The 25,443-nt window shown below is 46.8% G+C and overlaps 1 protein-coding gene across 2 annotated transcripts in view; it reads right to left on the bottom strand.

The window, feature by feature from the left end:
* Positions 1-20,280, bottom strand: part of BLTP2 (bridge-like lipid transfer protein family member 2) — a 38,264-nt gene extending 17,984 nt beyond the window's left edge. Inside the window, exons 1-24 of one of the 2 annotated variants that reach the window (XR_010729519.1) lie at positions 20,087-20,280; positions 19,155-19,278; positions 18,595-18,644; positions 18,157-18,304; positions 17,901-18,019; positions 17,603-17,663; positions 17,235-17,424; positions 16,507-16,630; positions 16,239-16,363; positions 15,125-15,192; positions 14,872-15,017; positions 13,724-13,842; positions 13,449-13,612; positions 12,424-12,682; positions 9,222-9,427; positions 5,945-7,040; positions 4,774-4,965; positions 4,438-4,640; positions 4,135-4,253; positions 3,795-4,015; positions 2,738-2,928; positions 2,509-2,608; positions 2,172-2,374; positions 1,330-1,624 (exon numbers count right to left, since the gene is read on the bottom strand). Coding sequence is in view for 1 of the 2 variants with exons in the window: in XM_066263220.1 (XP_066119317.1) it covers positions 1,330-1,624; positions 2,172-2,374; positions 2,509-2,608; positions 2,738-2,928; positions 3,795-4,015; positions 4,135-4,253; positions 4,438-4,640; positions 4,774-4,965; positions 5,945-7,040; positions 9,222-9,427; positions 12,424-12,682; positions 13,449-13,612; positions 13,724-13,842; positions 14,872-15,017; positions 15,125-15,192; positions 16,239-16,363; positions 16,507-16,630; positions 17,235-17,424; positions 17,603-17,663; positions 17,901-18,019; positions 18,157-18,304; positions 18,595-18,644; positions 19,155-19,278; positions 20,087-20,154 (4,591 nt within the window). In the remaining variant the exon portion in view is untranslated. The remainder of the gene's footprint in view (positions 1-1,329; positions 1,625-2,171; positions 2,375-2,508; positions 2,609-2,737; positions 2,929-3,794; positions 4,016-4,134; positions 4,254-4,437; positions 4,641-4,773; positions 4,966-5,944; positions 7,041-9,221; positions 9,428-12,423; positions 12,683-13,448; positions 13,613-13,723; positions 13,843-14,871; positions 15,018-15,124; positions 15,193-16,238; positions 16,364-16,506; positions 16,631-17,234; positions 17,425-17,602; positions 17,664-17,900; positions 18,020-18,156; positions 18,305-18,594; positions 18,645-19,154; positions 19,279-20,086) is intronic. The other variant, XM_066263220.1, reaches the window with a different exon arrangement.
* Positions 20,281-25,443: the final 5,163 nt, after the last annotated feature.

Genomic DNA, 25,443 nt, shown 5'->3' with positions numbered 1-25,443 from the left:
TTCTCTTGAAGGCCCTTCTGCCCCATTTCCACATGTTCAAACCATACTAAGCCTTCAAGGTCCAGGTCAAATGCTATTTCCTCCACAATGCCTTCCCTGAGTGAATTCCCTCCTTCACTCCAGTCAAGAACAACTTCCAAATTCTTCAATTTCTTTCTTGTGGCTTTTATCACTTTCACCTAAACTCACCATGAACTTGTTATTCTCTCTCCCTAAAATGCCCTCTCCTCTTTCCTTACCTGCCAAACTCTTACTCATCTTTTAAGAACCATCTCTAGGCCCTGGCCGATTGGCTCAGCGGTAGAGCGTCAGCCTGGCGTGTGGGGGACCCGGGTTCGATTCCCGGCCAGGGCACTTAGGAGAAGCGCCCATTTGCTTCTCCACCCCTCCCCCTCTCCTTCCTCTCTGTCTCTCTCTTCCCCTCCCGCAGCTGAGGCTCCATTGGAGCAAAGATGGCCCGGGCGCTGGGGATGGCTCCTTGGCCGCTGCCCCAGGCGCTAGAGTGGCTCTGGTCGTGGCAGAGCGACATCCCGGAGGGGCAGAGCATCGCCCCCTGGTGGGCAGAGCACTGCCCCTGGACCCGGCCGGGCGCATGCGGGAGTCTGTCCGTCTCTCCCCATTTCCAGCTTCAGAAAAATACAAAAAATAAAAAATAAAATAAGAACCATCTCTATCATTATCTTCCCTGTGAAGGCTTTCTAGACTTCCCTATGCTGACTTAAATATTTTCTTCATGAATATTCTTACAAAGCATTTTCATAATGAAATAATTTGCATATCTTTATATCTACTTGTTTCTAAGCTTCCTCCCATCTTTGTATCCCTAATGTCTAAGGTCATGACTAGAACATTATAAAGCTAAAATGAATATATGAATAAATTGAGTGACTGAGTAAATGAATGAACTAATCTTAGTTCACTCAGAAATGACAACTTGAGGTGAGTTGAATGTTATGTATTCTGTATCTATCACCAAACCCAGCACAGTGCTTTGTGCCTGTTTAATACTCAATAAATATTTGCTAACTGAACAGAATAATTCATTAAAACACCAAACAATTCTCTAATCCTTTGTTTCTTTCTCTTACTCATCCTGTGTTGGGCCCACCATTCCTTCTTGATCCTTCTCCTGCCCATAGGACCAAACCCTTAAATGCCCCATATCACTGCTATGTAAGATTTAGGTGGCCTGATATGGAAAAATAATGGTTTCGTCACTAGGCCTGGATGGAACCAGCCATACATGACTTAGTACTTTTCAAACTCCTGTCCCAAGCCAATGCTCACATTCTAACCTAACCCAGCAGAGTCTTATCTTCCTCAGCTTACCTCCTGATGACTCTTTATCAGGCAGTCCACTAAAGCTAGGAGCGTTGACAGGAGCTGGGGCTGAGGCACTGGTCAGGACACTCTGCTTTGGCTTTTTGGCTGGCATCTGAGGATCAATCTTTAACCCTTTCAGGGCCTCAGTCGAGAGATTACGTTTGAGTACAGCTGCCTTTTTGTAGCCATCATATAAACCAAAGGCAATGTCCCGATTAGTGGTTGTCCAGGAAGCCCGTAAATCTACCAAGTGCAGCTGGTGTGTGTGAAAAGCAGGATCCCCAACTCGAGTAGAGAGCTCCTAAGAAACAGGAAGAGAACCTCAGAGTAACACGGACATTCCCACTATTTCTCCTGGACCACAAATGCAGAAATAAGAAAATAAGCTTGGCCTGACTGGGTGGTGGCACAGTGGATAGAGCATCGGACTGGGATGCCGAGGACCCAGGTTTGAGACCCCGAGGTCGCCAGTTTGAGCGCAGGCTCATCTGGTTTGAGCAAAAGCTCACCAGCTTGGACCCAAGGTCGCTGGCTCGAGCAAGGGATTACTCAGTCTGCTGTAGCCCCACAGTCAAGGCACATATGAGAGAGCAATCAATGAACAACTAAGGTGTCACAATGAAAAACTGATGATTGATGCTTCTCATCTCTCTCCGTACCTGTCTGTCTGTCCCTATCTATCCCTCTCTCTGTCTCTTATAAAAAAAAGAAAAGCTTCTTTGAATAAAAAACCTATTTTGGGGGCGACAAGAAGGCCATGGAGAAAAGCATTCTGTTATGGAAGCCTAAGCAGACTAAGACACTTTCTGATACAAATAAGGTAGTAAAGAGACCGTTTGAGGCAGTACCTCCTCTGCCGTGCGATTGCTATGCCGTTGGTAGGTGAGCGAGGACAAGCTCAGTAGGTGGGTCTTTGTTATCAAGGGATCAAGGCAGTGATCAGCACTCTCTTCAGTGGGTGAGGCCATCAGATGAACAGTCACCTGACTTAAATCACTAACCATCTGGGTCACACTCCAGTCAGAGATGAGGCGCCGCATCACTGTGCCCGCTGAAAAAGGAGGCATACAGAGCCCATGCAAACCAGTGCAGAATAGTGTGGGACAGAAAGAAAGGAAGGGAACCGAGAAAGGGAAAGACAACCATGAATAGGCTAGAAAAAATACAGGGAGTTGTTTACCTTACCTTGAGGTATAAGCCGCTGAGTTCCCCGAGTGAAGACATGGCCATGACTACACTCAATCTGGATACCCCGCTGCTGAGCAAATGAGGCCCAATAGTGCACCTGGTAACAAGAGAACTTAACACTGAATGAAGAATGGCACTGGAGAGATTAAGAGACCAGATTAAAACAAACAAGTAAACAAGGGAAGGAACAGAACTGAAGATATCAGCAGGAATGTCAGAGCCTGACCTGTAGCTGGGGAAAGAGTGCAGTAAAGGAAAGCTGCTTGTAGTGCTGGCCAAGTTTCTTCTTGCCAGGTTTCATGTTATTGAAGAGCTGTCCCCTGCAGATAGGCCTTGTGACACTAGTCCAAGTTGCCCAGAAGTTTTGCATCCAGCGCAGAGTACTACTATATAGCAGAATTCGGGGCTGGGATATGGCTGCAAAGGAAGATAGACGTTACCTTGCTATAGTTAAAGCATAGAGATGAAGCTAAATCCTTCCTCAGCTTCAGGTTTTATTTTTTATTTTTATTTTTTAAAATATTTTATTTTATTTATTCATTTTTAGAGAGGAGAGAGAGAGGGAGAGAGAGAGAAGGGGGGAGGAGCTGGAAGCTTCAACTCCCATATGTGCCTTGACCAGGCAAGCCCAGGGTTTTGAACCAGTGACCTCAGCATGTCCAGGTTGACGCTTTATCCACTGCGCCACCACAGGTCAGGCCAGCTTCAGGTTTTAGAGGTTCAAAAACCCAAACAGCCTGACTAGGCAGTGGCGCAGTGGATAGAACATCGGCCTAGGATGCTGAGGACCCAAATTCGAAAACCTGAGGTCACCGGCTTGAGCTTAGAATCATAGACATGACCCAATGGTTGCAGGCTTGAGCCCAAAGGTCGCTGGCTTGAAGCCCAAGATTACTAACTTGAGCAAGGGGTCAGTGGCTCTACTGGAGCCTCCAGGTCAAGGCACAATTGAGAAAGCAACCAATAAACAACTATAGTGCCACAATGAAGAATTGATGTTTCTCATCTCTTTCCCTTCCTGTCTGTCTGTCCCTGTCTCTCTCGCTTGCTAAATAAAAAAAATTTAAAAAAACCAAACAAACAGCACTCAGCTTTACACTAAATAGTCCCAACACTAATAGTCCCTCTCCTTACAACGATCCAAATTCTTTACTTTCACCAGCCCTCTTCAAATACTCCCTTCCCCTTTCCTATCCCTTCCCCAGAAGATTAAGCTGTAGTCCTTAGTGTCTAAGCCCACCCTCCCAGCCCTTCCTCCCCACTGTCCCAGACCCAAGCCTCACTCCCGCTGTGCCGAGTAAGATCCATCTTGATGGAGAGATTGAGGTTCTCAGATCGGAAGGCCCGGTAGGAGTCATGAAGCTGGCCCAAGGGGACCTCAGGTAGGTACTCTGGGGCCCGAAGAATGACACCATGGTGATCATGGGGGTTTCCATGACAGAGCCACTGCAGGTCCAGTGTCATGCAGAGGTCAGGCAGGTGAAGGAAGCAGCAGTCATCATACCTGCCTCACAACAGAATCTCAGTTCTCAGTGCCCTGGTCACTTGCAACCCCTTTGCTCTTCCTGTCCCTCCACCCTAAGTCCCTCACCCAGTTAAGGCCCCATCCATCACTCCACTCACTTAGAGGCTGTTCTCACGTTGACATCCAAGTCACCCTTGAACACAAACTGACCAGGTTTCCAGTGAAATGACAGGTGGCTCCACTCCCAGTGCATATTCTCTGTTGTGTTGTATGGATCCTATAACCGCCCCCAATAACTTGGTGAGATATATAGATATAGATATAGATATAGATATAGATATAGATATAGATAAGAGTATCACCCTCTTTGCCCAAATTAGTACCTTTCTCTCTTCCCCCATGTGCTGTACAAGCCCCAATCATACCATCCCAATAAGAAAACAACTCCTCTGAACCCTCACCTCAGTAGCCAGCTGGTGTAGGTTCGCCTGTTCAACATCCATATGCCAATCTCCATGGAACAGAAGACGGCTCTTGTCCCACCAAGGCAAAGGTGGGCTGGGGTCAGCTGAGGGCTTGGTCAAGAGGTCCACAGATTGGCCAATCAGTGTCCAGGCTGGATCCCAGCATGGGCCCCATACCACTGTATACTGGAAGATTTCCGCTAGGATAGAGTGGCAAAAGGGTACAATTTATTACACAAGCTCCATCCCTCTCCTCTTCCTTCAGTGCAGAAGGGCCTCCACCTCAGCCATCACAACATCCCTCAGCCAAACCAACTGCCCTCCTCTACTCACAGTGGAAGTCGTGGTAGAACTTGAGTGGGGGCATGTTCCTCTCTATTGCCACATTACCCCATGGTAGCCCCAAGTGTAGGATTTGACGCCGACGGGAGCAAGGCTGACCACTCTGCTCAGTGCCCACAAGTCGACCCATCAGCCGCCAGTCACGAATCTCAAAGAGGTACCGGGGATAATCTCTTATCCGAACTGTTTTTATAGGGAAGATTCACATTGGCTAGTCAGGGAATGGTCTCAGCATTCTCAGGCATTTTTTTCCCTGCCACTACATTTACCCATCCATTTTACAAAGTCATCTGGGAGAACAAAACCTAGTTCTTTCTAAAAAAGCTAAAAAGGCCCTGGCTGGATAGTTTGGTTGGTTAAGAGCATCATCCCGAAGCACAGAAGTTGCCAGTTCGATCCCTGGTCAGGGCACATACAGGAATAGATTGACGTTCCTGTCTCTCTCTCTTCCTGCCTCTCTCAGTAAAATCAATAAATTAAAAAAAATAATAAAAAAAACAAACATAAAAACCCGCCTGACCAGGTGGTGGTGCAGTGGATAGAGCGTCGGACAGGGATGCGGAGGACCCAGGTTCGAGACCCCGAGGTCACCAGCTTGAGCATGGGCTCATCTGGTTTGAGCAAAGTTCACCAGCTTGGACCCAAGCTCACTGGCTCGAGCAAGGGGTTACTCGGTCTGCTGTAGCCCCACAGTCAAGGCACATATGAGAAGGCACTCAATGAACAACTACGGTGTCGCAACGAAAAACTAATGATTGATGCTTCTCATCTCTCTCCATTCCTGTCTGTCTGTCCCTATCTATCCCTCTCTCTGACTCTCTTCTCTATAAAAAAAAGGAAAAAAAAGAAAGAAAAAAAACCCCACAAAAACCTAAAAGAGCTGAAAAAGGACGAGATCCCGAACAGATGGTGAGAGGAATAACACTGAGATCTAAGAGCCACACTAACCCTTAAGATGACTCAGCTGTTTGTTCCTTTAAGTTAGCCAAGTAGTTTCAGGGTGAAATTCAGGAACAAAGAAAGAGAAAAGGAACCTACCCATCCCACTCCACCCATCCAAAAACAGCCACTATAATCAATATAAACAAGCTCTTCTGTAATCACTCAAAGAGCTCGCTAGAGCTCCACGGGTGAACACCAGGCTCTGCAAATAAAGACTTACCCAGAAAAGTCTTGACACTGCACTTGAGCATACGACACCACTGAATAACAAGATCTATTCCCTCAGCAGGAAAAGGGCTGCCTGGATCAAGTTCTCGAACCTGCTCTACCACACGTTCAGGCCCATGGAAGGAGGCATCTGCCAGGGCCACCAGCTCTAACCCTGCCAGGCTCCAAGTGAGCAATGCCCGGCGCATGGGTGTGTTGCCATAGAGACGACGGGAGCGCTGGATGTAGATTTCAATGTTTTTATGTTCCAAAGAGGCATAGAGCTCCTCAATTTTTCGGGCTGGCAGTAACTCCCCATGCTGTTTCCTAAGGGCAGCCACTTTGGCATCAAGCAGCTGCAGCCTTTTGGCACTCTCCTTACTTTCATCCTTCATGAGTTCATAATTATCACGAAGTTTCACCTCAAAAATGTCATCCAGAAAAACCCATGAGAAGTGCTGAACCTTCAAGAGTAGATCAGGTGGGAGCGGGGGCGGGCTTGGAGAGGCCTGAGCATGAGTTCCTCCTTGGTGCAGCCCCTTTAGCCATTTCTGAACTCCCACAGCCTCATCCAGAGTTTGAGAAAAATCATACTGGTAAGGAAACTCCACTGAAACTGAGCCGAGGGAGAGGAGCCAAACACGGTTCCGGAGGGTCTGCAGCACAGGGAAGGGGTTCCGGTGGAGGATCATCTCCTCCAGCTCGGGTAGCAGCTGCACCTCCACCTCCTTGAAGTTGAAAATGCTGTTGCCATCAAAGCCAGCAGCCAGCTCTGGGCAATAAGCCTGAAGTGAACCGCCATGCCGGTTCAGTGACACACTCTCTGCAGCCAGGGTAATGAACTTGTCCTCAGCTACGAAAGCAGTCAGCTTGGCTGTGCTCACCTCTAGAGTCAGGTTTAACAGCCGCTTTGGGGGAGATGGCTCATGGGGAAGGCCTTCTGGCTCAGAAGTGGTCCCTGGAGTCTCTAGTGCAAAGAGTGGAACAGTCTCAGGACACACAGTGGCTCTTAGTAGGTCTCGGCACTGAAGAGTGGCCAGGATATGCTGGTACAGGTACATGTGATCTGGGGGGCTCCAGAGTAAGGTCAGCCCTGTACCACACTGAACCTTTAGGGAAAAAGAGAAAAGGATCTGTCAGTTATGATGTCCCAGAACAGAAGAGATAAGAGGGATTATTATATATGCATACATGATGCCAGAACCATCTCTAGCTAGAACTCTCCTCAGTAACCACATTAATTAGTCCCTTGCCTTGTTCTTAGCACCAAGAGCACTTAAGAGCACTCACACTTGCCTGACCAGGCAGTGGCGCAGTGGATAGAGCATCAGACTGGGATGCAGAGGACCCAGGTTCAAAACCCTGAGGTCGCCAGCTTCAGCACAGGCTCATCTGGTTTGAGCAAGGCTCACCAGCTTGAGCCCAAGGTTGCTGGCTTGAGCAAAGGGTCACTTGGTCTGCTATAGCCCCCGGGTCAAAGCACATATGAGAAAGCACTCGATGAACAACTAAGGTACCTCAACGAAAAATTGCTTCTCATCTCTCTCCCTTCCTGTCTGTCCCTATCTGTCTCTGTCTCTGTCATACACACACACACACACACAAAAAGAGCACTCACACTCAGGTTCTCCTCAACTGGATTCTAAATTATCTGAATAGAGGCCATGTGTTTTAATTCTTTGGTATCTATCAAAGTACATCCAGTATACATAGCCCATACTCAATAAATCATTTGGCTTTATGTTTCTGCTCATAAGTTATCTTTCTATAACTGCCACACTTTGTATAACAACTACTGCAACAATAAATTCTTAAAAAGTATAAAAAGAAATGATCACACAGCCTGACCAGGTGGTGGCACAGTGGGTAGAGCATTGTCCTGGGACGCAGAGGACCCAGGCTCAAAACCCCAAGGTCTCCAGCTTGAGCATGGGCTCACCACCTTGAGCGCCAAGTCGCTGGCTTGAGCCCAAAGGTCGGTAGCTTGAAGCCCAAGGCCACTGGCTTGAGCCCAAGGCCACTGGCTTGAGCCCAAGGTCACTGGCTTCAGCAAGGGGTTACTGGCTTGGCTGGAGCCCCCCAGTCAAGGCACATATGAGAAAGCAATAAATGAAGAAACTAAGGTGCCACAACTATGAGTTGATGTTTCTCATCTCTCTCCCTTCCTGTCTATGTGTCCATCTCTCTCCCTTGCTAAAAACAAAATAAAACAAAACAAAAAAACCCAAAGTTCTGAATAGCTAACTGGACAGAGAAAATTTAAATTCCAGGACAGAAAAACGTCTTTGAATTACAGCCTCTGAAAAGGAAACTCTTTGGTTTCCAAAGGAAGTTGAAGTATGACAAACAGTAAAATATCACTCTCCTCCTAAGAGGGTCCCAAATCCATCCAATACCCTGCAAGAAAGGTATTGAAAAGCCTCTCAAAACTTGACAGCACCTCCATCTTCCTGCCTTTTGATGAACTGAGTGTTTCAGCACCTGACAAAAGTCCCTTATTTTTCAGAGATATGCACTGAAATAATTCTGAAATAATTACAGTGTCTATTTCACATCTAGTATCTGCTTCAAATTAATTCCAGAGCCAGAGGGCAGGAGCTACTGTATAGCTGAAACAGGTGGGTCATAAGTTGGTAATTACTGAGGCTGGATATGAATACACAAAAGTTCATATAGTCTATCTAGGTTTGTTAAATTCCAAATAAATAGTTTAAAATGTTCAGAACATTTTAACACTGACCTGTGGTGGTGCAGTGGATAAAGCGACGACCTGGAAATGCTGAGATCGCTGGTTCGAAACCCTGGGCTTGCCTGGTCAAGGCACATATGGGAGTTGATGCTTCCAGCTCCTCCCCCCTTCTCTCTGTCTCTCCCTCTCCTCTCTAAAATGATTAAAATAGCCTGACCTGTGGTGGTGCAGTGGATAAAGCGTTTCGACCTGGAAATGCTGAGGTTGCCGGTTCAAAACCCTGGGCTTGCCTGGTCAAGGCACATATGGGAGCTGATGCTTCCAGCTCCTCCCACCCTCTCTCTCTCTGTCTCTCCCTCCTCTGTCTCTCTCTCCTCTCTAAAAATAAAAAAATTAAGAGGGAGAGAGAGACAGGGAAAATAAAATGAATAAAATAAAATTTAAAATTTAAAAAAAAATTTTAAATGTTCAGAACAAGCCAGGCAAAAAGAACATCAGGTGCTGTTTTCTCACAAATAAGTTTCACGTGACTCAAAAGACTGGGAAATTCTCTAAATCTAGGGAAAACCTAACCTACTCAACCTCCCCATAAAATCATTACCTCTAGAGAGCGGATGCTGTTGTGATAGGTGATGGAGAGCATGGAGAGGCTGAGCACTGGAGCAGGGATGTCAGGAGCCTTGCAACAGGGCTGCATCTTCTCTGTGACTGACTTTACCAAGGCAAGGACAAGTCCTTGAATACCCACAGTGGAGGTTTCAGCACTCCCCAGGACAGTCAGTGTGTCCAGTCGAACCTCTGAAGCACCTAACATCCAGAAAACATGTCAGCCTTGATTCTCAGCTCAATGGCAACTTCAAATGGCAAATTCAAATGGCAACTTCAGTCCTCACTCTCTTTTGTTACTTATTCTCTCACTCTAGTTATCTTTATTCCCCACATATCCCTAAGTTCATTCCTCACATTTCAGGGAAATTTTTCCTTTCCCATCTAAACTTAACTTCTGGCAGGGCCAAAGAAGTTCCCTAACTCCTACAAATTGCCCAGATATAAATCAGTTACTAAACAGAAAGGAGAGGGAAAAAAATAAATAAAAATTATATGGATCTCATTCTCTTGATCAAACATCAAGGCTGCTTTTTTCTTATCCATCATGCTTAATACCAGGGGTCCCCAAACTATGGCCGCGGGCCGTATGCGGCCCACGACGGCCTTTTACCCGGCCCCCGTCGCACTTACAGGGATTCAGCTGGTTCCCTGATTCATTTCAGAAAATGAATTCCAGAGCGCTTACAATTGAATTCATTCCAGAGCGCTTACAATTGAAATAATGCGCCCGCCGCTAAACAGGAACTCTCTTTCCTGTATTGCGCTCGGTGCTCACTGTCCTACCTAGATGATCACGTCGCGACGTTGTAGCGCGCGCGACGTGCGTATCTAGGCCTGACAGACTGAAGACCGAGGCGCCGGGTCCACAGCGCAGCAGCGGCTGCCGCACTAGGTAAGTATATTTTTTATTTATTTTTTAATTGGATTTTAAAAATGGACCTACATTGTGGGCAGAGACCTGAACCTACATGGGGGGCAGAGACCTGGATCTACATGGGAGGCAGAGACCTGGACTTACATGGGAGGCAGAGACCTGGACCTACATGAGGGGCAGAGACCTAGATCTACATGGGGGGGCAGAGACCTGGACCTACATAGGGGGCAGAGGGCATGGACCTACATGGGAGGCAGAGACCTGGACCTACATGGGGGGCAGAGGGCATGGACCTACATGGGGGGGAGGGGCAGAGGGCATGGACCTACATTGTGGGCAGAAACCTGGACCTACATGGGAGGCAGAGGCCTGGACCTACATGAAGGGCAGAGAGCATGGGACCTATATGGAGGGGCAGAGAGCATATATATATTGGTATTTAACTATTATCAATTTGGAATCCCTAGGAAACAATGACGTCAAGAAAGAGAAAAACTGACTCAGAGTGTAGGATATTCAAAGAACAGTGGACTTATGACTACTTTTTCATGCAGTACAAGGAAAGAGCTATGTGTTTGATATGTCAGAATATAGTGTCTGTGTTCAAAGAGTATAATTTGTGTCGACACTATCAAACTCAACATAAAGATAAATATGATTGGTTGGAGATGTGAGAAAAGATAAAATATTAAAACTGAAAAATTCATTGTCAACTCAGCAAAATACTTTTGTGAAGCAGAAGCAGCTAAATATTTCATCACTGCGAGCAAGTTTTCAAGTTGCCAAGCTAATAGCGTGCGCTGGCAGACCATTCGTGGAGGGAGAATTTGTTAAAGAGTGCCTTCTTTCTGTTGCCAAAGAGATGTGTCCAGAAAGGCAGACTTATTTAGTACAGTTAGTCTTTCAGGATCTACAATAACACAAAGGATTGAAGAAATGGGGGACAATTTGCATCAGCATTTGCAAAATTCTGCGAGAAAACTTTCTTATTTTTTCTTGGCACTTGACGAGAGCAATGATGTTCGTGATTCTGCACAACTTCTAATTTTTATTCATGGGATGAATGACAATTTCGAAGTCACAGAAGAGCTTGCTGCACTGCAAAGCATCAAAGGAACAACTACGGGAGAGGATATCTATGAAAAGGTTTCCCAAACTGTGAAGGATTTGGAGCTGGACTGGGCTAAACTATCCAGTGTGACAACTGATGGTGCGCCTAGTATGGTGGGGCCTAAGAAAGGAGTAATTGCTCGCATTAACCTAGAGATGGACAAACTTAACCACTCTCATCCAATAGCCATACACTGCCTCATCCACCAACAAGTGTTATGTAGTAAATCACTGAAGTGGGACTCTGTTATGAAAATTGTGGTACGTTGTGTTAACTTCATTAGAACTAATGCACTAAACCACAGGCAATTTCAGGAATTTCTGTCTGAGCTAAATGTGGCCTATGAAGATGTTCTGTACTACACCGAAATCTGTTGGCTGAGTCGAGGGAGAGTTTTGAGACATTTCTATGACTTACTTCCACAGATTACAACTTTTATGCTTTCAAAAAACAAAGAAGTACCAGAGCTCAGTGATGCAGAATGTAAATGGCACCTCGCCTTTCTGACAGATGTAACAGAGCTACTCAACAGTTTCAATGTGCAACTTCAAGGAAAAGGGAAGTTCATCTGTGATATGCAATCACATGTAAAAGCATTTGAAGTAAAATTAGGCCTCCTTATTAAACAAGTGAAGGAGGAAAATTTCTGCCATCTCCCCTTAACTCAAAATCTGTTAGCGGAAAAACCCTTGATTGCATTCCCAAAAGAAGTATGTGTGGATTCACTAACTGATGAACACTTGCATCATTTGTTGCGGCTAGCAGTGACAAATATGGAACCAGACATTGACTATCTGATTAGCCAAAAGCAGGCCCATAGTTCCCATCGAAATGTTGGTAAGTTTGTTGATTAAAATTTACTTGTTCTTTATTTTAAATATTGTATTTGTTCCTGTTTTGTTTTTTTTTACTTTAAAATAAGATGTGTGCAGTGTGCATAGAGATTTTCATAGTTTTTTTAGTCCGGCCCTCCAACGGTCTGAGGGCCAGTGAACTGGCCCCCTGTGTAAAAAGTTTGGGGACCCCTGCTTAATACTTAACTTTTTATAAGCTCTTAAAAAATATCAAGAAGCTTAAGACATTCCAGCATCTCAGTCTCTAACTTAGAAAAATTCCAGCTTCATTAAATGAGAAGGAAAAGACTTAATCAGCATAAAGCACTTAGGTCACAATCTATCCACTTCACTATAGACTCCCTGTCCTACTTACCTACAAGGGCAGAGATGGTGAACAAGTTCATGTCCTCCACCTTCAAGTCCACCTTCCACAGTAATGACACAGATTCCCCAAATGAAGATTCCCTAGGGACTGCTGACTTTCCAGATTGTGGGCCCATCAAGGATACAATCCGAGAGAGACACTGGGCACAGGTATCCGATGTTTCTATCTGCAGTCCTCTGATGGTACAGTCAAGAAAAAGGGTATCTGACTGGGTGCTTGAAAGACTCAGAGGCTGATTATAGCTACCCTAGAAAAGAAGTAAAAAGATACCATTAGGAAAATGCAGACAAACAGTTCTGTAATACCCTAATGCAGTGGTCAGCAAACCATGGCTCGCAAGCCACGGCCCCTTGAGTGCGGCTTTTTGGCCAGCTTAGGAGTACCCTAATTAAGTTAATAATAATGTACCTACCTATGTAGTTTAAGTTTAAAAAATTTGGCTCTCAAAAGAAATTTCAGGCCCTGGCCGGTTGGCTCGGTGATAGAGCATCGGTCTGGCATGCAGGGGACCTGGGTTCGATTCCTAGCCAGGGCATATAGGAGAGGTGCCCATTTGCTTCTCCACCCCCCCTCCTTCTTCTCTGTCTCTCTCTTCCCCTCCCGCAGCCGAGGCTCCATTGGAGCGGGGATGGCCCGGGCGCTGGGGATGGCTCCTTGGCCTCTGCCCCGGGCCCTGGAGTGGCTCTGGTCGCAGCAGAGCGAAGCCCCGGAGGGGCAGAGCGTCGCCCCCTGGTGGGCAGAGCATTGCCCCCGGTGGGCGTGCCAAGGGTGGATCCCGGTCAGGCGCATGTGGGAGTCTGTCTGACTGTCTCTCCCGGTTTCCGGCTTCAGAAGAGTACAAAAAAAGAAAAAAAAAGAAATTTCAATCGTTGTACTGTTGATATTGGGCTCTGTTGACTAATGAGTTTGCTGACCACTCACTGCCCTAATGCATCGCCTGCAGCCAAAAAAGGTGCTCCATGGGCAGGATGAGAAAACTGCATGGGCCCCTGTTCACCAAAGTCCACACCTACCTGTAGTGTGAAGGAGTCCAGGACAAGTGCCTCACCCCAAACATGCATATTGGGTGGGTGGGGTGCCCGTTGGATGTGGGAGTCACTGCCCACCCGCCAGCAGAGATGGTCCACAGTTAGGATGCCCCGCTGATGGATACTCTGTGGCCTCAGGTGCTGGCAATCTAAACAAAGAAGGTGGGAGACAAGTGTTCTATGGAACTACTGTGGCCACCATTTGGGTCCAGCTCCACTAATGGGCAGGTTCTTATTCCTTCTCCATTCCATAGCCTTACCCAAAGAGATGGAATTGAATCCCAAGGCAAAGGGTGGTGTATCTCCAAGCTGAACGGAAATGTTGACATTGGAGATGGAGGTACTAATGATGATGGGAGCCAGGATCTGGGGGAAAGTTCTGCATAGGGACAAGACATCATTGTTTGATAAGAATTGCAGCTTACTATCATGGAAGCTCTCAAAAATCAGGGTGAATTTTATTGTGATTCTTAGGAATGGATGCAACTAGAAAATAAAAGGCTGCCCTTCCCAATGGTTAATCTGCAGGAATACCAGAAAGACATTAGGTTTAACCATATGAAATTGCCAATTCATAGGTCAAACATGGTACACATCAGCATATCACAGAATTCAACCTACTACAGCCAAGGAGCATCACTTCCAAAGCACTAACCTTAAATTCTCTATGCAACACAATGCAAGCACTACACAGGAGAGGTACAGTGCTGCTAACATGACCTGTCATCTTACAATCTGAGGCAGACAACATACTTTTTACCATTTAAGTTTAGTTCAACACATATTTATCTGTATAATAAGGCAATGTGGCCCTGGCTGGTTGGCTCAGTGGTAGAGCATCAGCCTGGCGTGCAGGAGTCCCAGGTTCAATTCCCAGCCAGGGCACACAGGAGAAGCGCCCATCTGCTTCTCCACCCCTCCCCTTCTCCTTCCTCTCTGTCTCTCTCTTCCCCTCCTGCAGCCAAAGCTTCATTGGAGCAAAGTTGGTCCGGGCGCTGAGGATGGCTCCATGGCCTCTGCCTCAGGCGCTAGAATGGCTCTGGTCGCAACAGAGCAACACCCCAGATGGGCAGAGCATCGCTCCCTGGTAGGCATGCCGGGTGGATCCTGGTCGGGCACATGCGGGAGTCTGTCTGACTGCCTCCCCGTTTCCAACTTCAGAAAAATTAAAAAAATAATAATAATAAGGCAATGTGCTAGGTACGGAGACCATAAAAAAGAGAATATCATACTACCATCAAAGAATCTAATCTAATGAGGAAGACAAAACAGGACTGCTATTGAGACTGGGCCATTGAAACTGAGATTTAGAAAGATAAAAGAGTCAAATACACATTTCACATACTTGACCAAAAGAATCGTAGAGAATCCATCTGATGAGATGATAGTTAAAAATAATTACACTGACCTTTTTTTCCTTTGCTTAAGAACAGATGAACTAGACCCTTGGGTCTCGAGTGCCAGCATGTACATCCAGTGAGAAAATTCTTGGTGCCGGTAATGAATAATACAAGTGTTTAGAACTAGGGAGGCTGAGAGGTCAATGGTGGTCACCTAGAAATAAAAACACCAGAACCATGAGCTTGGGTTTTATCTTATAAGGCAATCAAGTAGAAAGAGAATAGAGACAGGAATGATTCTTGGTACCACAGTCACCACACCTGCACGCTAGCCTTGAGGGAGTTGAGGCAGACAATGCGCTGGCGGCTCTGGGACAGCAACAACCCATCTGTAAGGGCAGAGGGCAGATCAGAGAACATTGAGAGACAAAAGGTAAAACTAGGCCCTGGCCGGTTGGCTCAGCGGTAGAGCGTCGGCCTGGCGTGTGGGGGACCCGGGTTCGATTCCTGGCCAGGGCACATAGGAGAAGCACCCATTTGCTTCTCCACACCCCCCCCCCTCCTTCCTCTCTGTCTCTCTCTTCCCCTCCCGCAGCCAAGGCTCCATTGGAGCAAAGATGGCCCGGGCGCTGGGGATGGCTCCTTGGCCTCTGCCCCAGGTGCTAGAGTGGCTCTGGTCGCAACAGAGCAATGCCCCGGAGGGGCAGAGCATCGCCCCCTGGTGGGCAGAGCGTCGCCCCTGGTGGGCGTGCCGGGTGGATCCCGGTCGGGCGCATGCGGGAGTCTGTCTGACTGTCTCTCCCCATTTCCAGCTTCAGAAAAATACAAAAAAAAAAAAAAAAAAAGTAAAACTAGAAGAAGGTCGGAGGCAAGCAAAGAGATGAATAGACTGCCATCTATACTCAAGAGTTGGAGCTATTTTCTCTCAGTATGGTTCCCTCCTTCCCTTCTCCACTGATATTAAAAAGACCATGGCCCTGACCGGTTAGCTCAGTGGTAGAGCGTCGGCCTGGCATGCAGGAGTCCCGGGTTCAATTCTCCGCCAGGGCACACAGGAGAAGCGCCCATCTGCTTCTCCATCCCTCCCCCTCTCCTTCCTCTCTGTCTCTCTCTTCCCCTCCTGCAGCCAAGGCTCCACTGGAGCAAAGTTTGCCCGGGCGCTAAGGATGGCTCTGTGGCCTCTGCCTCAGGCGCTAGAATGGCTCTGATTGCGGCAGAGTGACGCCCCAGATGGGCAGAGCATCGCCCCCCCGGTGGGCATGCCGGTGGATCCCGGTCAGGCGCATGTAGGAGTCTGTCTGACTGCCTCCCCCGTTTCCAATTTCAAAAAAATACAAAAAAAAAAAAAAAAAAAAAGAAGACCATGTGGTGCATCAGGGAAGAGTGTGTCTGGTCTTTCCATTTTCTCTCAGTACCAGCATCCCCACCCATAAACCTTTTAGTAGGAGTTCAGTGCTCATCTGTGCCAAATCAGAGTTTGCTGTGAAGCTTCGAAGGGGCAGCTGATCCTCATCACGGTGGTACAGGAAATGCAGCAGCTTCAGTGTCCAATTCAGATGCCTGGACCAGAAACACTCTAGCTCAGAAATACATGGAATGCCCTTTCTCTCCGTAGACAAGCTCAGTGCCGCTACTAGATGCATATGCCCCGCATACAGCTCCAAGTCTCACTGTCCACACTTCTGTGCCAGGAGAGATCTCACCTCTTTTGACTATTCATGGACAGCACTACACTTGTGATCTCCATTTTCACCTTCACCTGATCTGGCAGCTGCTGAAGGACATACAGGCCAGGCAGAGTTGGCTCAGTCAAGTCCTTTGTTACCTCTGAAACAGAAATAAATAATACAAGAGCCATCAATCCTTAACACTCTCAAATCTCCAAAAAATGCCCTTCCCTCTTTGGCCAAAATATAATATAGGCTAAGCAAATGCCCATCTTAGGCCACAATGCAAATATCCCAGAGATCCAGGTACCTGCTGTACTTCCTTCCCCAGAGTCTAAAAAGTAAAATGGGGAACAGACTGGTATAATAGAAAGACTATAGACTTTAGGATCAAATACTTTAAAGCTTATTTTTAATATCAACTAGCTGTGTGACCTCAGTCAAAATACCTATCTAATCCTTCTAGGCTTCAGTGTCCTCATTTGTGCAATGCTGAGGATTTAATGAGAGAATATGTATATATAAAACACACAATACAGGTCTAATTTATAATAAATATGATAAATGTTGATTTACCCACTAAATGGTGATGATTCTTTAACTCACCCTAAGCAAATGCCCTACTTCCTCTAACTATCCTCAGGGTCCAAGGCCAAGGGGGCTAATAATTCACACCCAAATGAGTAGTGAGACCACTATTTTTTTCTACTTCCAAAATAACCTGAGAACAGGGCAATCAAGAAGCTCACTGACTGGGGCTTTACCTGAACAGGGAGCAGGCTTGGGTGCCATGTTTGGGCCCTGGTGCAGCAGCTGACTATGGAAGAGGCCCTCATGCAGTTCAGCATGTAGTGTCCACACTTCCACAGCGACTGCCTTCAGTTGCCGACTCCTGATGCCTACTTCTAGACCCAGTTTTAGGGCCAGTGAGAGCTCTGCTAGGCAGGTGTCCTCCTATAGAAAGAATAAGTTTCTAAGGCATGTATGTGTAGGAAGTTTTGGGACAAAATGCAGTGGTCTAAAACTTTACCTTGAGAGAATCCTATAAGGACACAGAATCTATGGGGTAAGCGCTAAGCACCTTCATATGCCCAGAAGGAAACAAGGCCTCTAAGGACCATGGCATACTTACCAACTGGCCGCTCTTTAGAACTTTGCTGTTAATCTGACTTAGGCTCACCTCACATTTTAGCCTGGGAAAGGAAAAAAATTAAAAGCATTTAGCCCTTTCCTGAACATTTACCTCAAATCAAAGTTACTTTGTTAGCTGGTAGGGACAAGGCAAGCTTAAGTGTCTAATCTTAGCCTCTCCTCAAATTGCACAGAATGAGAACTTGATACCTTGATAAGAGGGCCCTGATATCCACCCACTCTGAAACAACCATAAGGCAAGAATGGGACTACTAGACCCTTTTCTACCCAGAGGTTACCTTTTCCCATCACTATCCAAAAGAAAGCTACTTTCTCTGATCTGAATGTGCCACAAGGACTCAGAAGTAGCCACCTTGAGAACCATGATGTTTATAGAATCTATGTGAATGGAGAACAGCTGGAAGGAACAACAAAAAAAAAAGAACAGTAATTAATGTCAAGACACTGCTCTTCCTTTCCAACAGAAAAATCCACCCATCATTCCAAAGCAGTCATTCCTAGTACAGTTCAAGAAATAGGAAGAAGTAGTTTCACCTGACAGAAGATCTTCAATAGGGCTGGGCTGAAAGACAGTTCCTTTTGATGCACTCCAGTGCTCTGGGAGAATGGAGCAAACAGGCCAGAAACCTTCTGTAGATCAGTTCTGATACGCACTTCTCCAAAGCACAATGCCACATAGCGCCTGCCCAGAAGAGAAACCTCACTGCCACAAGGCCCATCCCTACCATAGCAGTCTCTTCCCCACCCTCACATTCACTCTCCCATCCTCCCTAAAAATAGCTGAAATCATGGAGGATAGTCTCCTAGTAATTATCAATATCTGTCTCACAGGATAATAGCTTCAGGCTAACCAACAGACATCAAGCCAAGAACCCACTTCCCTTCTTGGACCTTGAGCCTGTGTAGAAGCATTCTGTAAACCTCAATCCCAAAATATTCCCCAGAGAAAGAGTGAGGATATAGGGTACTCACGGCAGATCATGGCTAAGGAGTTTGCTGGAAATCCACAGGCTATCAATTTCCTAAAACATCATGGGAAAAAGCTTTGTACATTAGCTGCTAGGTAAGACATGAGCAGCTTGACAAGCCAGGAAAGGTTCTAAGAAAAGGAGGAAGTGCTATAGCCCTTCCACTAATTATTCTCCATTCCATTTCTACCAGCTTCTCTCCTCTGCACTATATCCTGCTTCTCACAATGATGTTAGTATTTCTCTTTTATAGATTGGTGGCCCTGTTTCCCTTCTTAAATCAGAAATGTAAGCTCTTCTACTTCCTATTATCTTTATTCAGTGCTTTACCTCTGTATCTTTCTTATGTACCCTGGACATTCTGTGCTTTATAAGTATTTTTATCTGAACAACTTAATCAATCCTAGCAGTCCCCAACTAACTCTAAGATCATCTTGGCAAAGAGGTGGCAAGACTGGGTTAACACTAAAGCCACCCAGAATTTTTTTTAAAAAAGAAAATGAAAAGTTGAAATTCAGCTGGATCAACCGTACACATATAACCAAGGAGTTCTTCAGCACTTACCACAGTTTGCTGGTGCTGCTGAAACTTAAGACTGACATTCTGGATCCAAAAAAAGGAGCCAATCTTTAGCTCTGCTTGCAGCTTCCGCTGACACCACTTGGTGACCAACCGGACCACAAACCACCTGCAGAAAAATCCCTGTAAGTTCAGAGGACCCTCTCCCAATTGTAACCTCCATCAATCCTTGCTGGTCCTAGAAGCCGGTATAAAGGGTCAAAACCCAAAGCTGGGTCTTCTGGGCAACTCTCCCGTCTCCCAAAACACCAATCTGTCACATACATTCAGCCACAATGATCAGATCCGTAGCCCTAGACTGTCCCCCACCCACACAGATGTAATCAAACTAAACACCTTTTAAATTGGGGACAAAGAAAGCAACCCTTCAAATCTTTAGGAACTCCAAAGGTACAGAGAAGAGGCCCCAACAGGCAGCCTGTCAGATGTGTCATCACACACTCCCCCAAGGGTTTCTGTCTTCGTCCTCCAGACAGATGTCCGCAAGAAGGCACTGTGGGGTCACACCCGGACAGCTCAAATGCAACTCTCCCCTGGGCGGCCAGACCTGTTCCGGCTTTCCAGGGCGAGCTTGCAGGTGCCCTTTACGTTCAGTGAAGGGAACACCCAGAGGCGTGTATAGGGGGAAAGGAAGCCTGCGGAGCGGGGCCCCCTTTTCTCTCTCACACACACACCTATTCAGCTTCCGTCCCCTGCATCTCCTCAGGCCTCCCTCACTCCCTTAGTCTCCCCCAACACAAGCTCCTCGGCGCCTGCTCCGGTCCTGCACTCCCGCTCGACCCCTCCTCCGCCGCCGCCCGTGCACGGTCCCCTCCAGCCCTCTCCCCCTCCCGCGCGCCTCTATCCAGCGCGCGCCCCCTCCTCAGTCCCTCTTCTTCCCACTCCCCCTCACTCCGCTGTAGCTAAGATCCCCTCACCGGCCTAGGAAGAGGGAGAACAGTGCAACCAACAGCAAGGCCAACAGCGCGACGAAGAACAGGGGCATTACGGCCCCGGCCCCGGACCAGCCTGGCTCCGGCCCCCGCCCTGCCGGGGTAACCCCTCCAGTTCCCTGCTGTTCCGCCGTGGGCCGTCCAGCGGCGCGCGCAGGGACAGCACGGGACCAGAAATCGTTGGCGCGCGTGCGCCACACCCCCCGCAGCCGACCAGCCAGCAGCTGTCTCGTTGCCCCGCCTCTCCCGGCGCGCGCTATCCCGCAGGGCCGACCTGCTGCAAGCCCGACGTAAAGGCGTGGCTCGGGAAGGAGTGCGCTGGAAAAGTACCTTGCGTCGACTGACACACACGCCCCGCCCCCAGGCGCACCCTTCCATGCCCGGAAATGCAGAGCCGCTAATTTGCCGGGGTCAGAGTCTGAACTGCTCCCTGGTTTATAGTGGATCTGGCCCGATCATGGAGAGCTCCAGTTACAAAGGATTTTCCAGGGATAGTCACAGAATCAGCTTGCCCACTTAGGGTCTGGACCGAGGATACTGCAGAAGTTATACTTCTGAGTCATAGGAAGTAGCTCTCCTATTTAATATACAAGGGCCTTAATTATATATATATATATATATATATATATATATATATATATTATATATATATATATATATATTTTTTTTTTTCCATTTCAGAGAGGAGAGACAGAGACGGGGTGGGGGTGGGCTAGGTGGGGAGGAGCAGGAAGCATCAACTCCCATATGTGCCTTGACCAGGCAAGCCTAGGGTTTCAAGCCGGCAACCTTAGCGTTCCAGGTCGCTGTTTTTTATCCACTGCGCCACCACAGGTCAGGCAGGAATTATCAATAGTTTTTAATTCACTAAGGCAGCGGTTCTCAACCTGTGGGTCGCGACCCCGGCGGGGGTCGAACGACCAAAACACAGGGGTCGCCTAAAGCCATCGGAAAATTAAAAACTAAGGGATGAGTTTTTAATTTGTTCACTGAGTTCTGTTCTAGTAAGTTAATATGTATTGACCTATTGTGTGGGCAGCACCATTCTTAACCTCACCTCATTGGAGAAGTTTTCAGTGTGCATGGTGCATCTGGGCGCATGATGGTGGGGGAGCAGATACCACATAAATATAGGATATTGTTCTTGCCCTGCAACAACTAATAGTTTACTTGGGAAGCAATCAATTACATGAAATGGAGAATTTCGGTCCACTTTATCTTGCCGTTTCCTTCTCTAAAATGACAGAATCGGACAAACATCCCTTCCAACTCTATTATGGTGATGTTAATACAGTATAAGCTAGAAATACTGAGGACTTCAAAAGTACTTCACATACCTTTACTCTCACATACTAATCTCCATAAACATCCTTCAAGATTTTACTCAGAGACTCTTACATTCCTTCACATAAAACGCCATTTCAACTTTCACCTGAGTTGCCCAAAGTTGCTTTTTCCCCTCCAGCTGTTTTCCTTTCTTCTCTAATTCTCTCTACACTAATTTCACATATCCCTAGGACTCTACTGCTTTTTTATTTTCCTTTCTTTGAGAGACAGAGAGAGAGGGACATGCAGGGACAGACAAGAAGGGAGAGAGAGAAGCATCAACTTTTTGTTGCAGCACTTTAGTTGTTCATTGATTGCTTTCTCATATGTGCTTTGACCAGGAGCTTCAGCCAAGCCAATGACACCTTGCTCAAGCCAGCGACCTTGGGCTCAAGCCAGCGACCATGGGGTCATGTCTATGATCCCACACTCAAGCTGGGGTCTCCACATTCGAGCCAGATGAGCCCACGCGGCAGCTGGCAATCTCTGGGTTTCTCAGATGTGGGTCTTCAGCATCCTAGGTCAACGCTATACCCACTGCACCACCACCTGCTCAGGTCACACTTATCTCTTAAACCTTCTAGTTCAGACATCTTCCTTGTAATCTGCAGCCTCCCATCAGGGTATGTTCTGTGAACCTTCAGGAAAGGAATGACTCAGTGAAAACTCTGTCGAAGCCAAGGACAGCGTTGCAACACAGCTCCCCATTCTCATTCATCTTGTCCAATCTGTGCCCTTTATGTAGTTGATTTCTATCATTTCCTTTCTTCTTCCCAGACTATTACCATCCTACTCCCAACTATCTCAATAGCCTAAAATATTGATTTTATAACTTGTCTACTTTCTGGAGAGTTCTTGAGGGATCAATGCAACTGAAGTGGAATAGGGAGAGAGGGCATAGATGGAGCTCAACCAGTTCATGCTCTCAACTTACTGAAACAAGTCCTTGTAAACGAAACCAGTCATTTTTTTATTTTATTTTTATTTTTATTTTTTTACAAGGAGAGAGAGTCGGAGAGAAGGATAGACAGGGACAGACAGACAGGAACGGAGAGAGATGAGAAGCATCAATTCTTCCTTGCGACACCTTAGTTGTTCATTGACTGCCCTCCCATATGTACCTTGACCGCGGGCCTTCAGCAAACCAAGTAACCCCTTGCTCAAGCCAACAACCTTGGGTCCAAGCTGGTGAGCTTTTGCTCAAACCAGATAAGCCCGCGCTCAAGCTGGCGACCTTGGGACTCTAACCTGGGTCCTCTGCATCCCAGTCCGACGCTCTATCCACTGCGCCACCGCCTGGTCAGGCCGAAACCAGTCTTTTAATGTCATGGGCCATGTCTGGCACAGACCTGCACAGGTTTTCCCAGCTATCTGAAAGAAAAGCACACCTATGAAACCTTTCATAAACTAAAATGGTGTAAAGTGAAGAATATCCCCAACTCCCTAAAGTTTGCATTCGTATCAATTTTCACTAACTCAAAAAATTGAAGAGGATTTTTGCTTTGACAAAAAGCCATCACATACTAATGCAGTCTTTCATAAAAGGGGTAGTGTGTAACAGGAACTTTTGAAAAGTGCAAGGAGCAGGAAGCATCAACTCCCATATGTGCCTTGACCAGGCAAGCCCAGGGTTGTTTTTTTTGTTTTTGTATTTTTGTGTGTGACAGAGACAAAGAGAGGGATAGATAGGGACAGACAGACAGGAAAGAGATGAGAATCATCAATTCTTCATTGCAGCACCTTAGTTACTCATTAATTGTTTTCTCATTAGGGGGCTACAGCAGAGCGAGTGACCCTTGCTCAAGCCAACTACCTTGGGCTCAAGCCGGCAACCTTGGGCTTCCACCCAGTGACCTTTGGGCTTAAGCTGGTGAGCCCACATTTAAGTCAGATTAGCCCACACTCAAGCTGGCGACCTCAGAGTATCAAACCTGGTTCATCCATGTGCCAGTTCGATGCTCTATCCACTGTGCCACCACCTGGTCAGGCAAGCCCAGAGATTTGAACTGGTGACTTCGTTGTTCCAGATCAACACTTTATCCATTGTGCCATCACAGGTCAGGCCTCAATTTACTAACTTTAAGAATTCAGGCAGCCTGACCAGGCAGTGGCGCAGTGGATAGAGTGTCAGCCCAGAATGCAGAGGACCCAGGTTCGAAATCCCAAGGTCACCAGCTTGGGTGTGGGAGCATAGACATGACCCCACAGTTTCTTGAGCAATGGTTCACTGGCTCAGCTGGAGCCCCCCAGTCAAGGCACACATGAGAAAGCAGTCAACAAACAAGTAAAAGTACTGCAACAAAGGCCTGACCTGTGGTGGCGCAGTGGATAAAGCATAGATCTGGAAATGCTGAGGTCGCTGGTTCGAAACCCTGGGCTTGCCTGGTCAAGGCACATATGGGAGTTGATGGGAGTTGATGTTTCCAGCTCCCCCTCCCCGTCTCTCCTCTCTCTCTCTCTCTCTCTCTCTCTGTCTCTCCCTCTCCTCTCTAAAATGAATAAAAAATAAAAATAAAAAGTACTGCAACAAAGAGTTGATGCTTTCCATCTCTCTCCCTTCCTGTCCCCCTCTTGCTCTCTTGCTAAAAAAAAAAAAAAAATCAGGCAGTTACTCGTCTTTTCTGTTCTGCATTGGTATAACTCTAACATCTACTCTATCTCTGTGAAGATTAAATGAGTTAAGATCTGCAACATAGTGCCTAGTACTCAGCAGTTTATAAATGTAGGTTCCTCTTTTTACTACTACCTCCCTTTCACAACTGCAGTAAAAATTCAGAGTAGAATATTTCATTGGCAATTTATTAAGCTGTATTTTTGTAAGTCTTTAGCAATTAGTGAAAAATCTAATAAAGATGATGTGCTAGAGAATTGAAAAAGAAAAAAATGTGGCTCTTAAAAGAGCCCACAACAATGGTTCCCAGCATTTCAAGTGATAGCACCTGACCAGGGGTGGTGCAGTTGATAGAGCATCAACCTAAGATGCTGAGATCCCAGGTTCAAAGCGCCAAGGTCACCAGCTTGAACACGCAGTTGCTGGCTTGAGCGTGGGATCACCACAATGATTTCACAATCACTGGCTTGCCTTGGCTGCGGGAGGGAAAGAGAGAGAGAGGAAGGAGAGGGGGAGGGGTGGAGAAGCAGATGGGTGCTTCTCCTGTGTGACCTGGCCGGGAATCGAACCCGGGACTCCTGCACGCCAGGCTGATGCTCTCTCACTGAGCCAACCAGCCAGGGCTGCTTTGCTTTTTTTTTTTTTTTTTTTTTAATTTTTTTAATTTATTCATTTTTAGAGAGGAGAGACAGAGAGAGAGAAGGGGGGGAGGAGCTGGAAGCATCAACTCCCATATGTGCCTTGACCAGGCAAGCCCAGGGTTTCAAACCGGCGACCTCAGCATTTCCAGGTCGACGCTTTATCCACTGCACCACCACAGGTCAGGCTGCTTTGCTTTTTCATATGTGCCTTGGCCAGGGGGCTCCAGCTGAGCCAGTGACCCCTTATTCAAGCCAGTGATCTTGGGCTTCAAGCCAGTGACTATGAAGTCATGTCTGTGATCCCACACTCAAGCTGGCAACTTTGCGTTCAAGCTGGATGAGCCCACACTCTAGCTAGTGACCTTGGGGTTTTGAATCTGTGTCCTCAGTGTCCCAGTCCAACACTCCATCCACTGCACCACCGCCTAATCAGGATGAGTTGATGTTTCTCATCTCCCTGTCTCTCTTTTTTTTTTTTAAAAAAAAAAAAAAGACTGATAGCAATGATTCTCAGGACTCCAGGATTAATCAGATAAGGAAACAGCACCACTTGGCCTGACCTGTGATGGCACAGTGGATGAAGTGTCAACCTGGAAGGCTGAGGTTGCCAGTTTGAAATCCTGGCTTGTCTGGTCAAAGCACATATGGGATTTGATACTTCCTACTCCCCCCCCCTTCTCTCTCTCTAAAAATGAATAAATAAAACCTAAATTAATAAATAAATACATAGAAACAGCATACCTAATAAATGACAACACAGCGAC

This window comes from Saccopteryx bilineata, chromosome 2 (genome assembly GCF_036850765.1).
Source record: "Saccopteryx bilineata isolate mSacBil1 chromosome 2, mSacBil1_pri_phased_curated, whole genome shotgun sequence".
Lineage (NCBI taxonomy): Eukaryota > Metazoa > Chordata > Mammalia > Chiroptera > Emballonuridae > Saccopteryx > Saccopteryx bilineata.
This window is presented reverse-complemented; position numbering and strand designations above follow the sequence as displayed.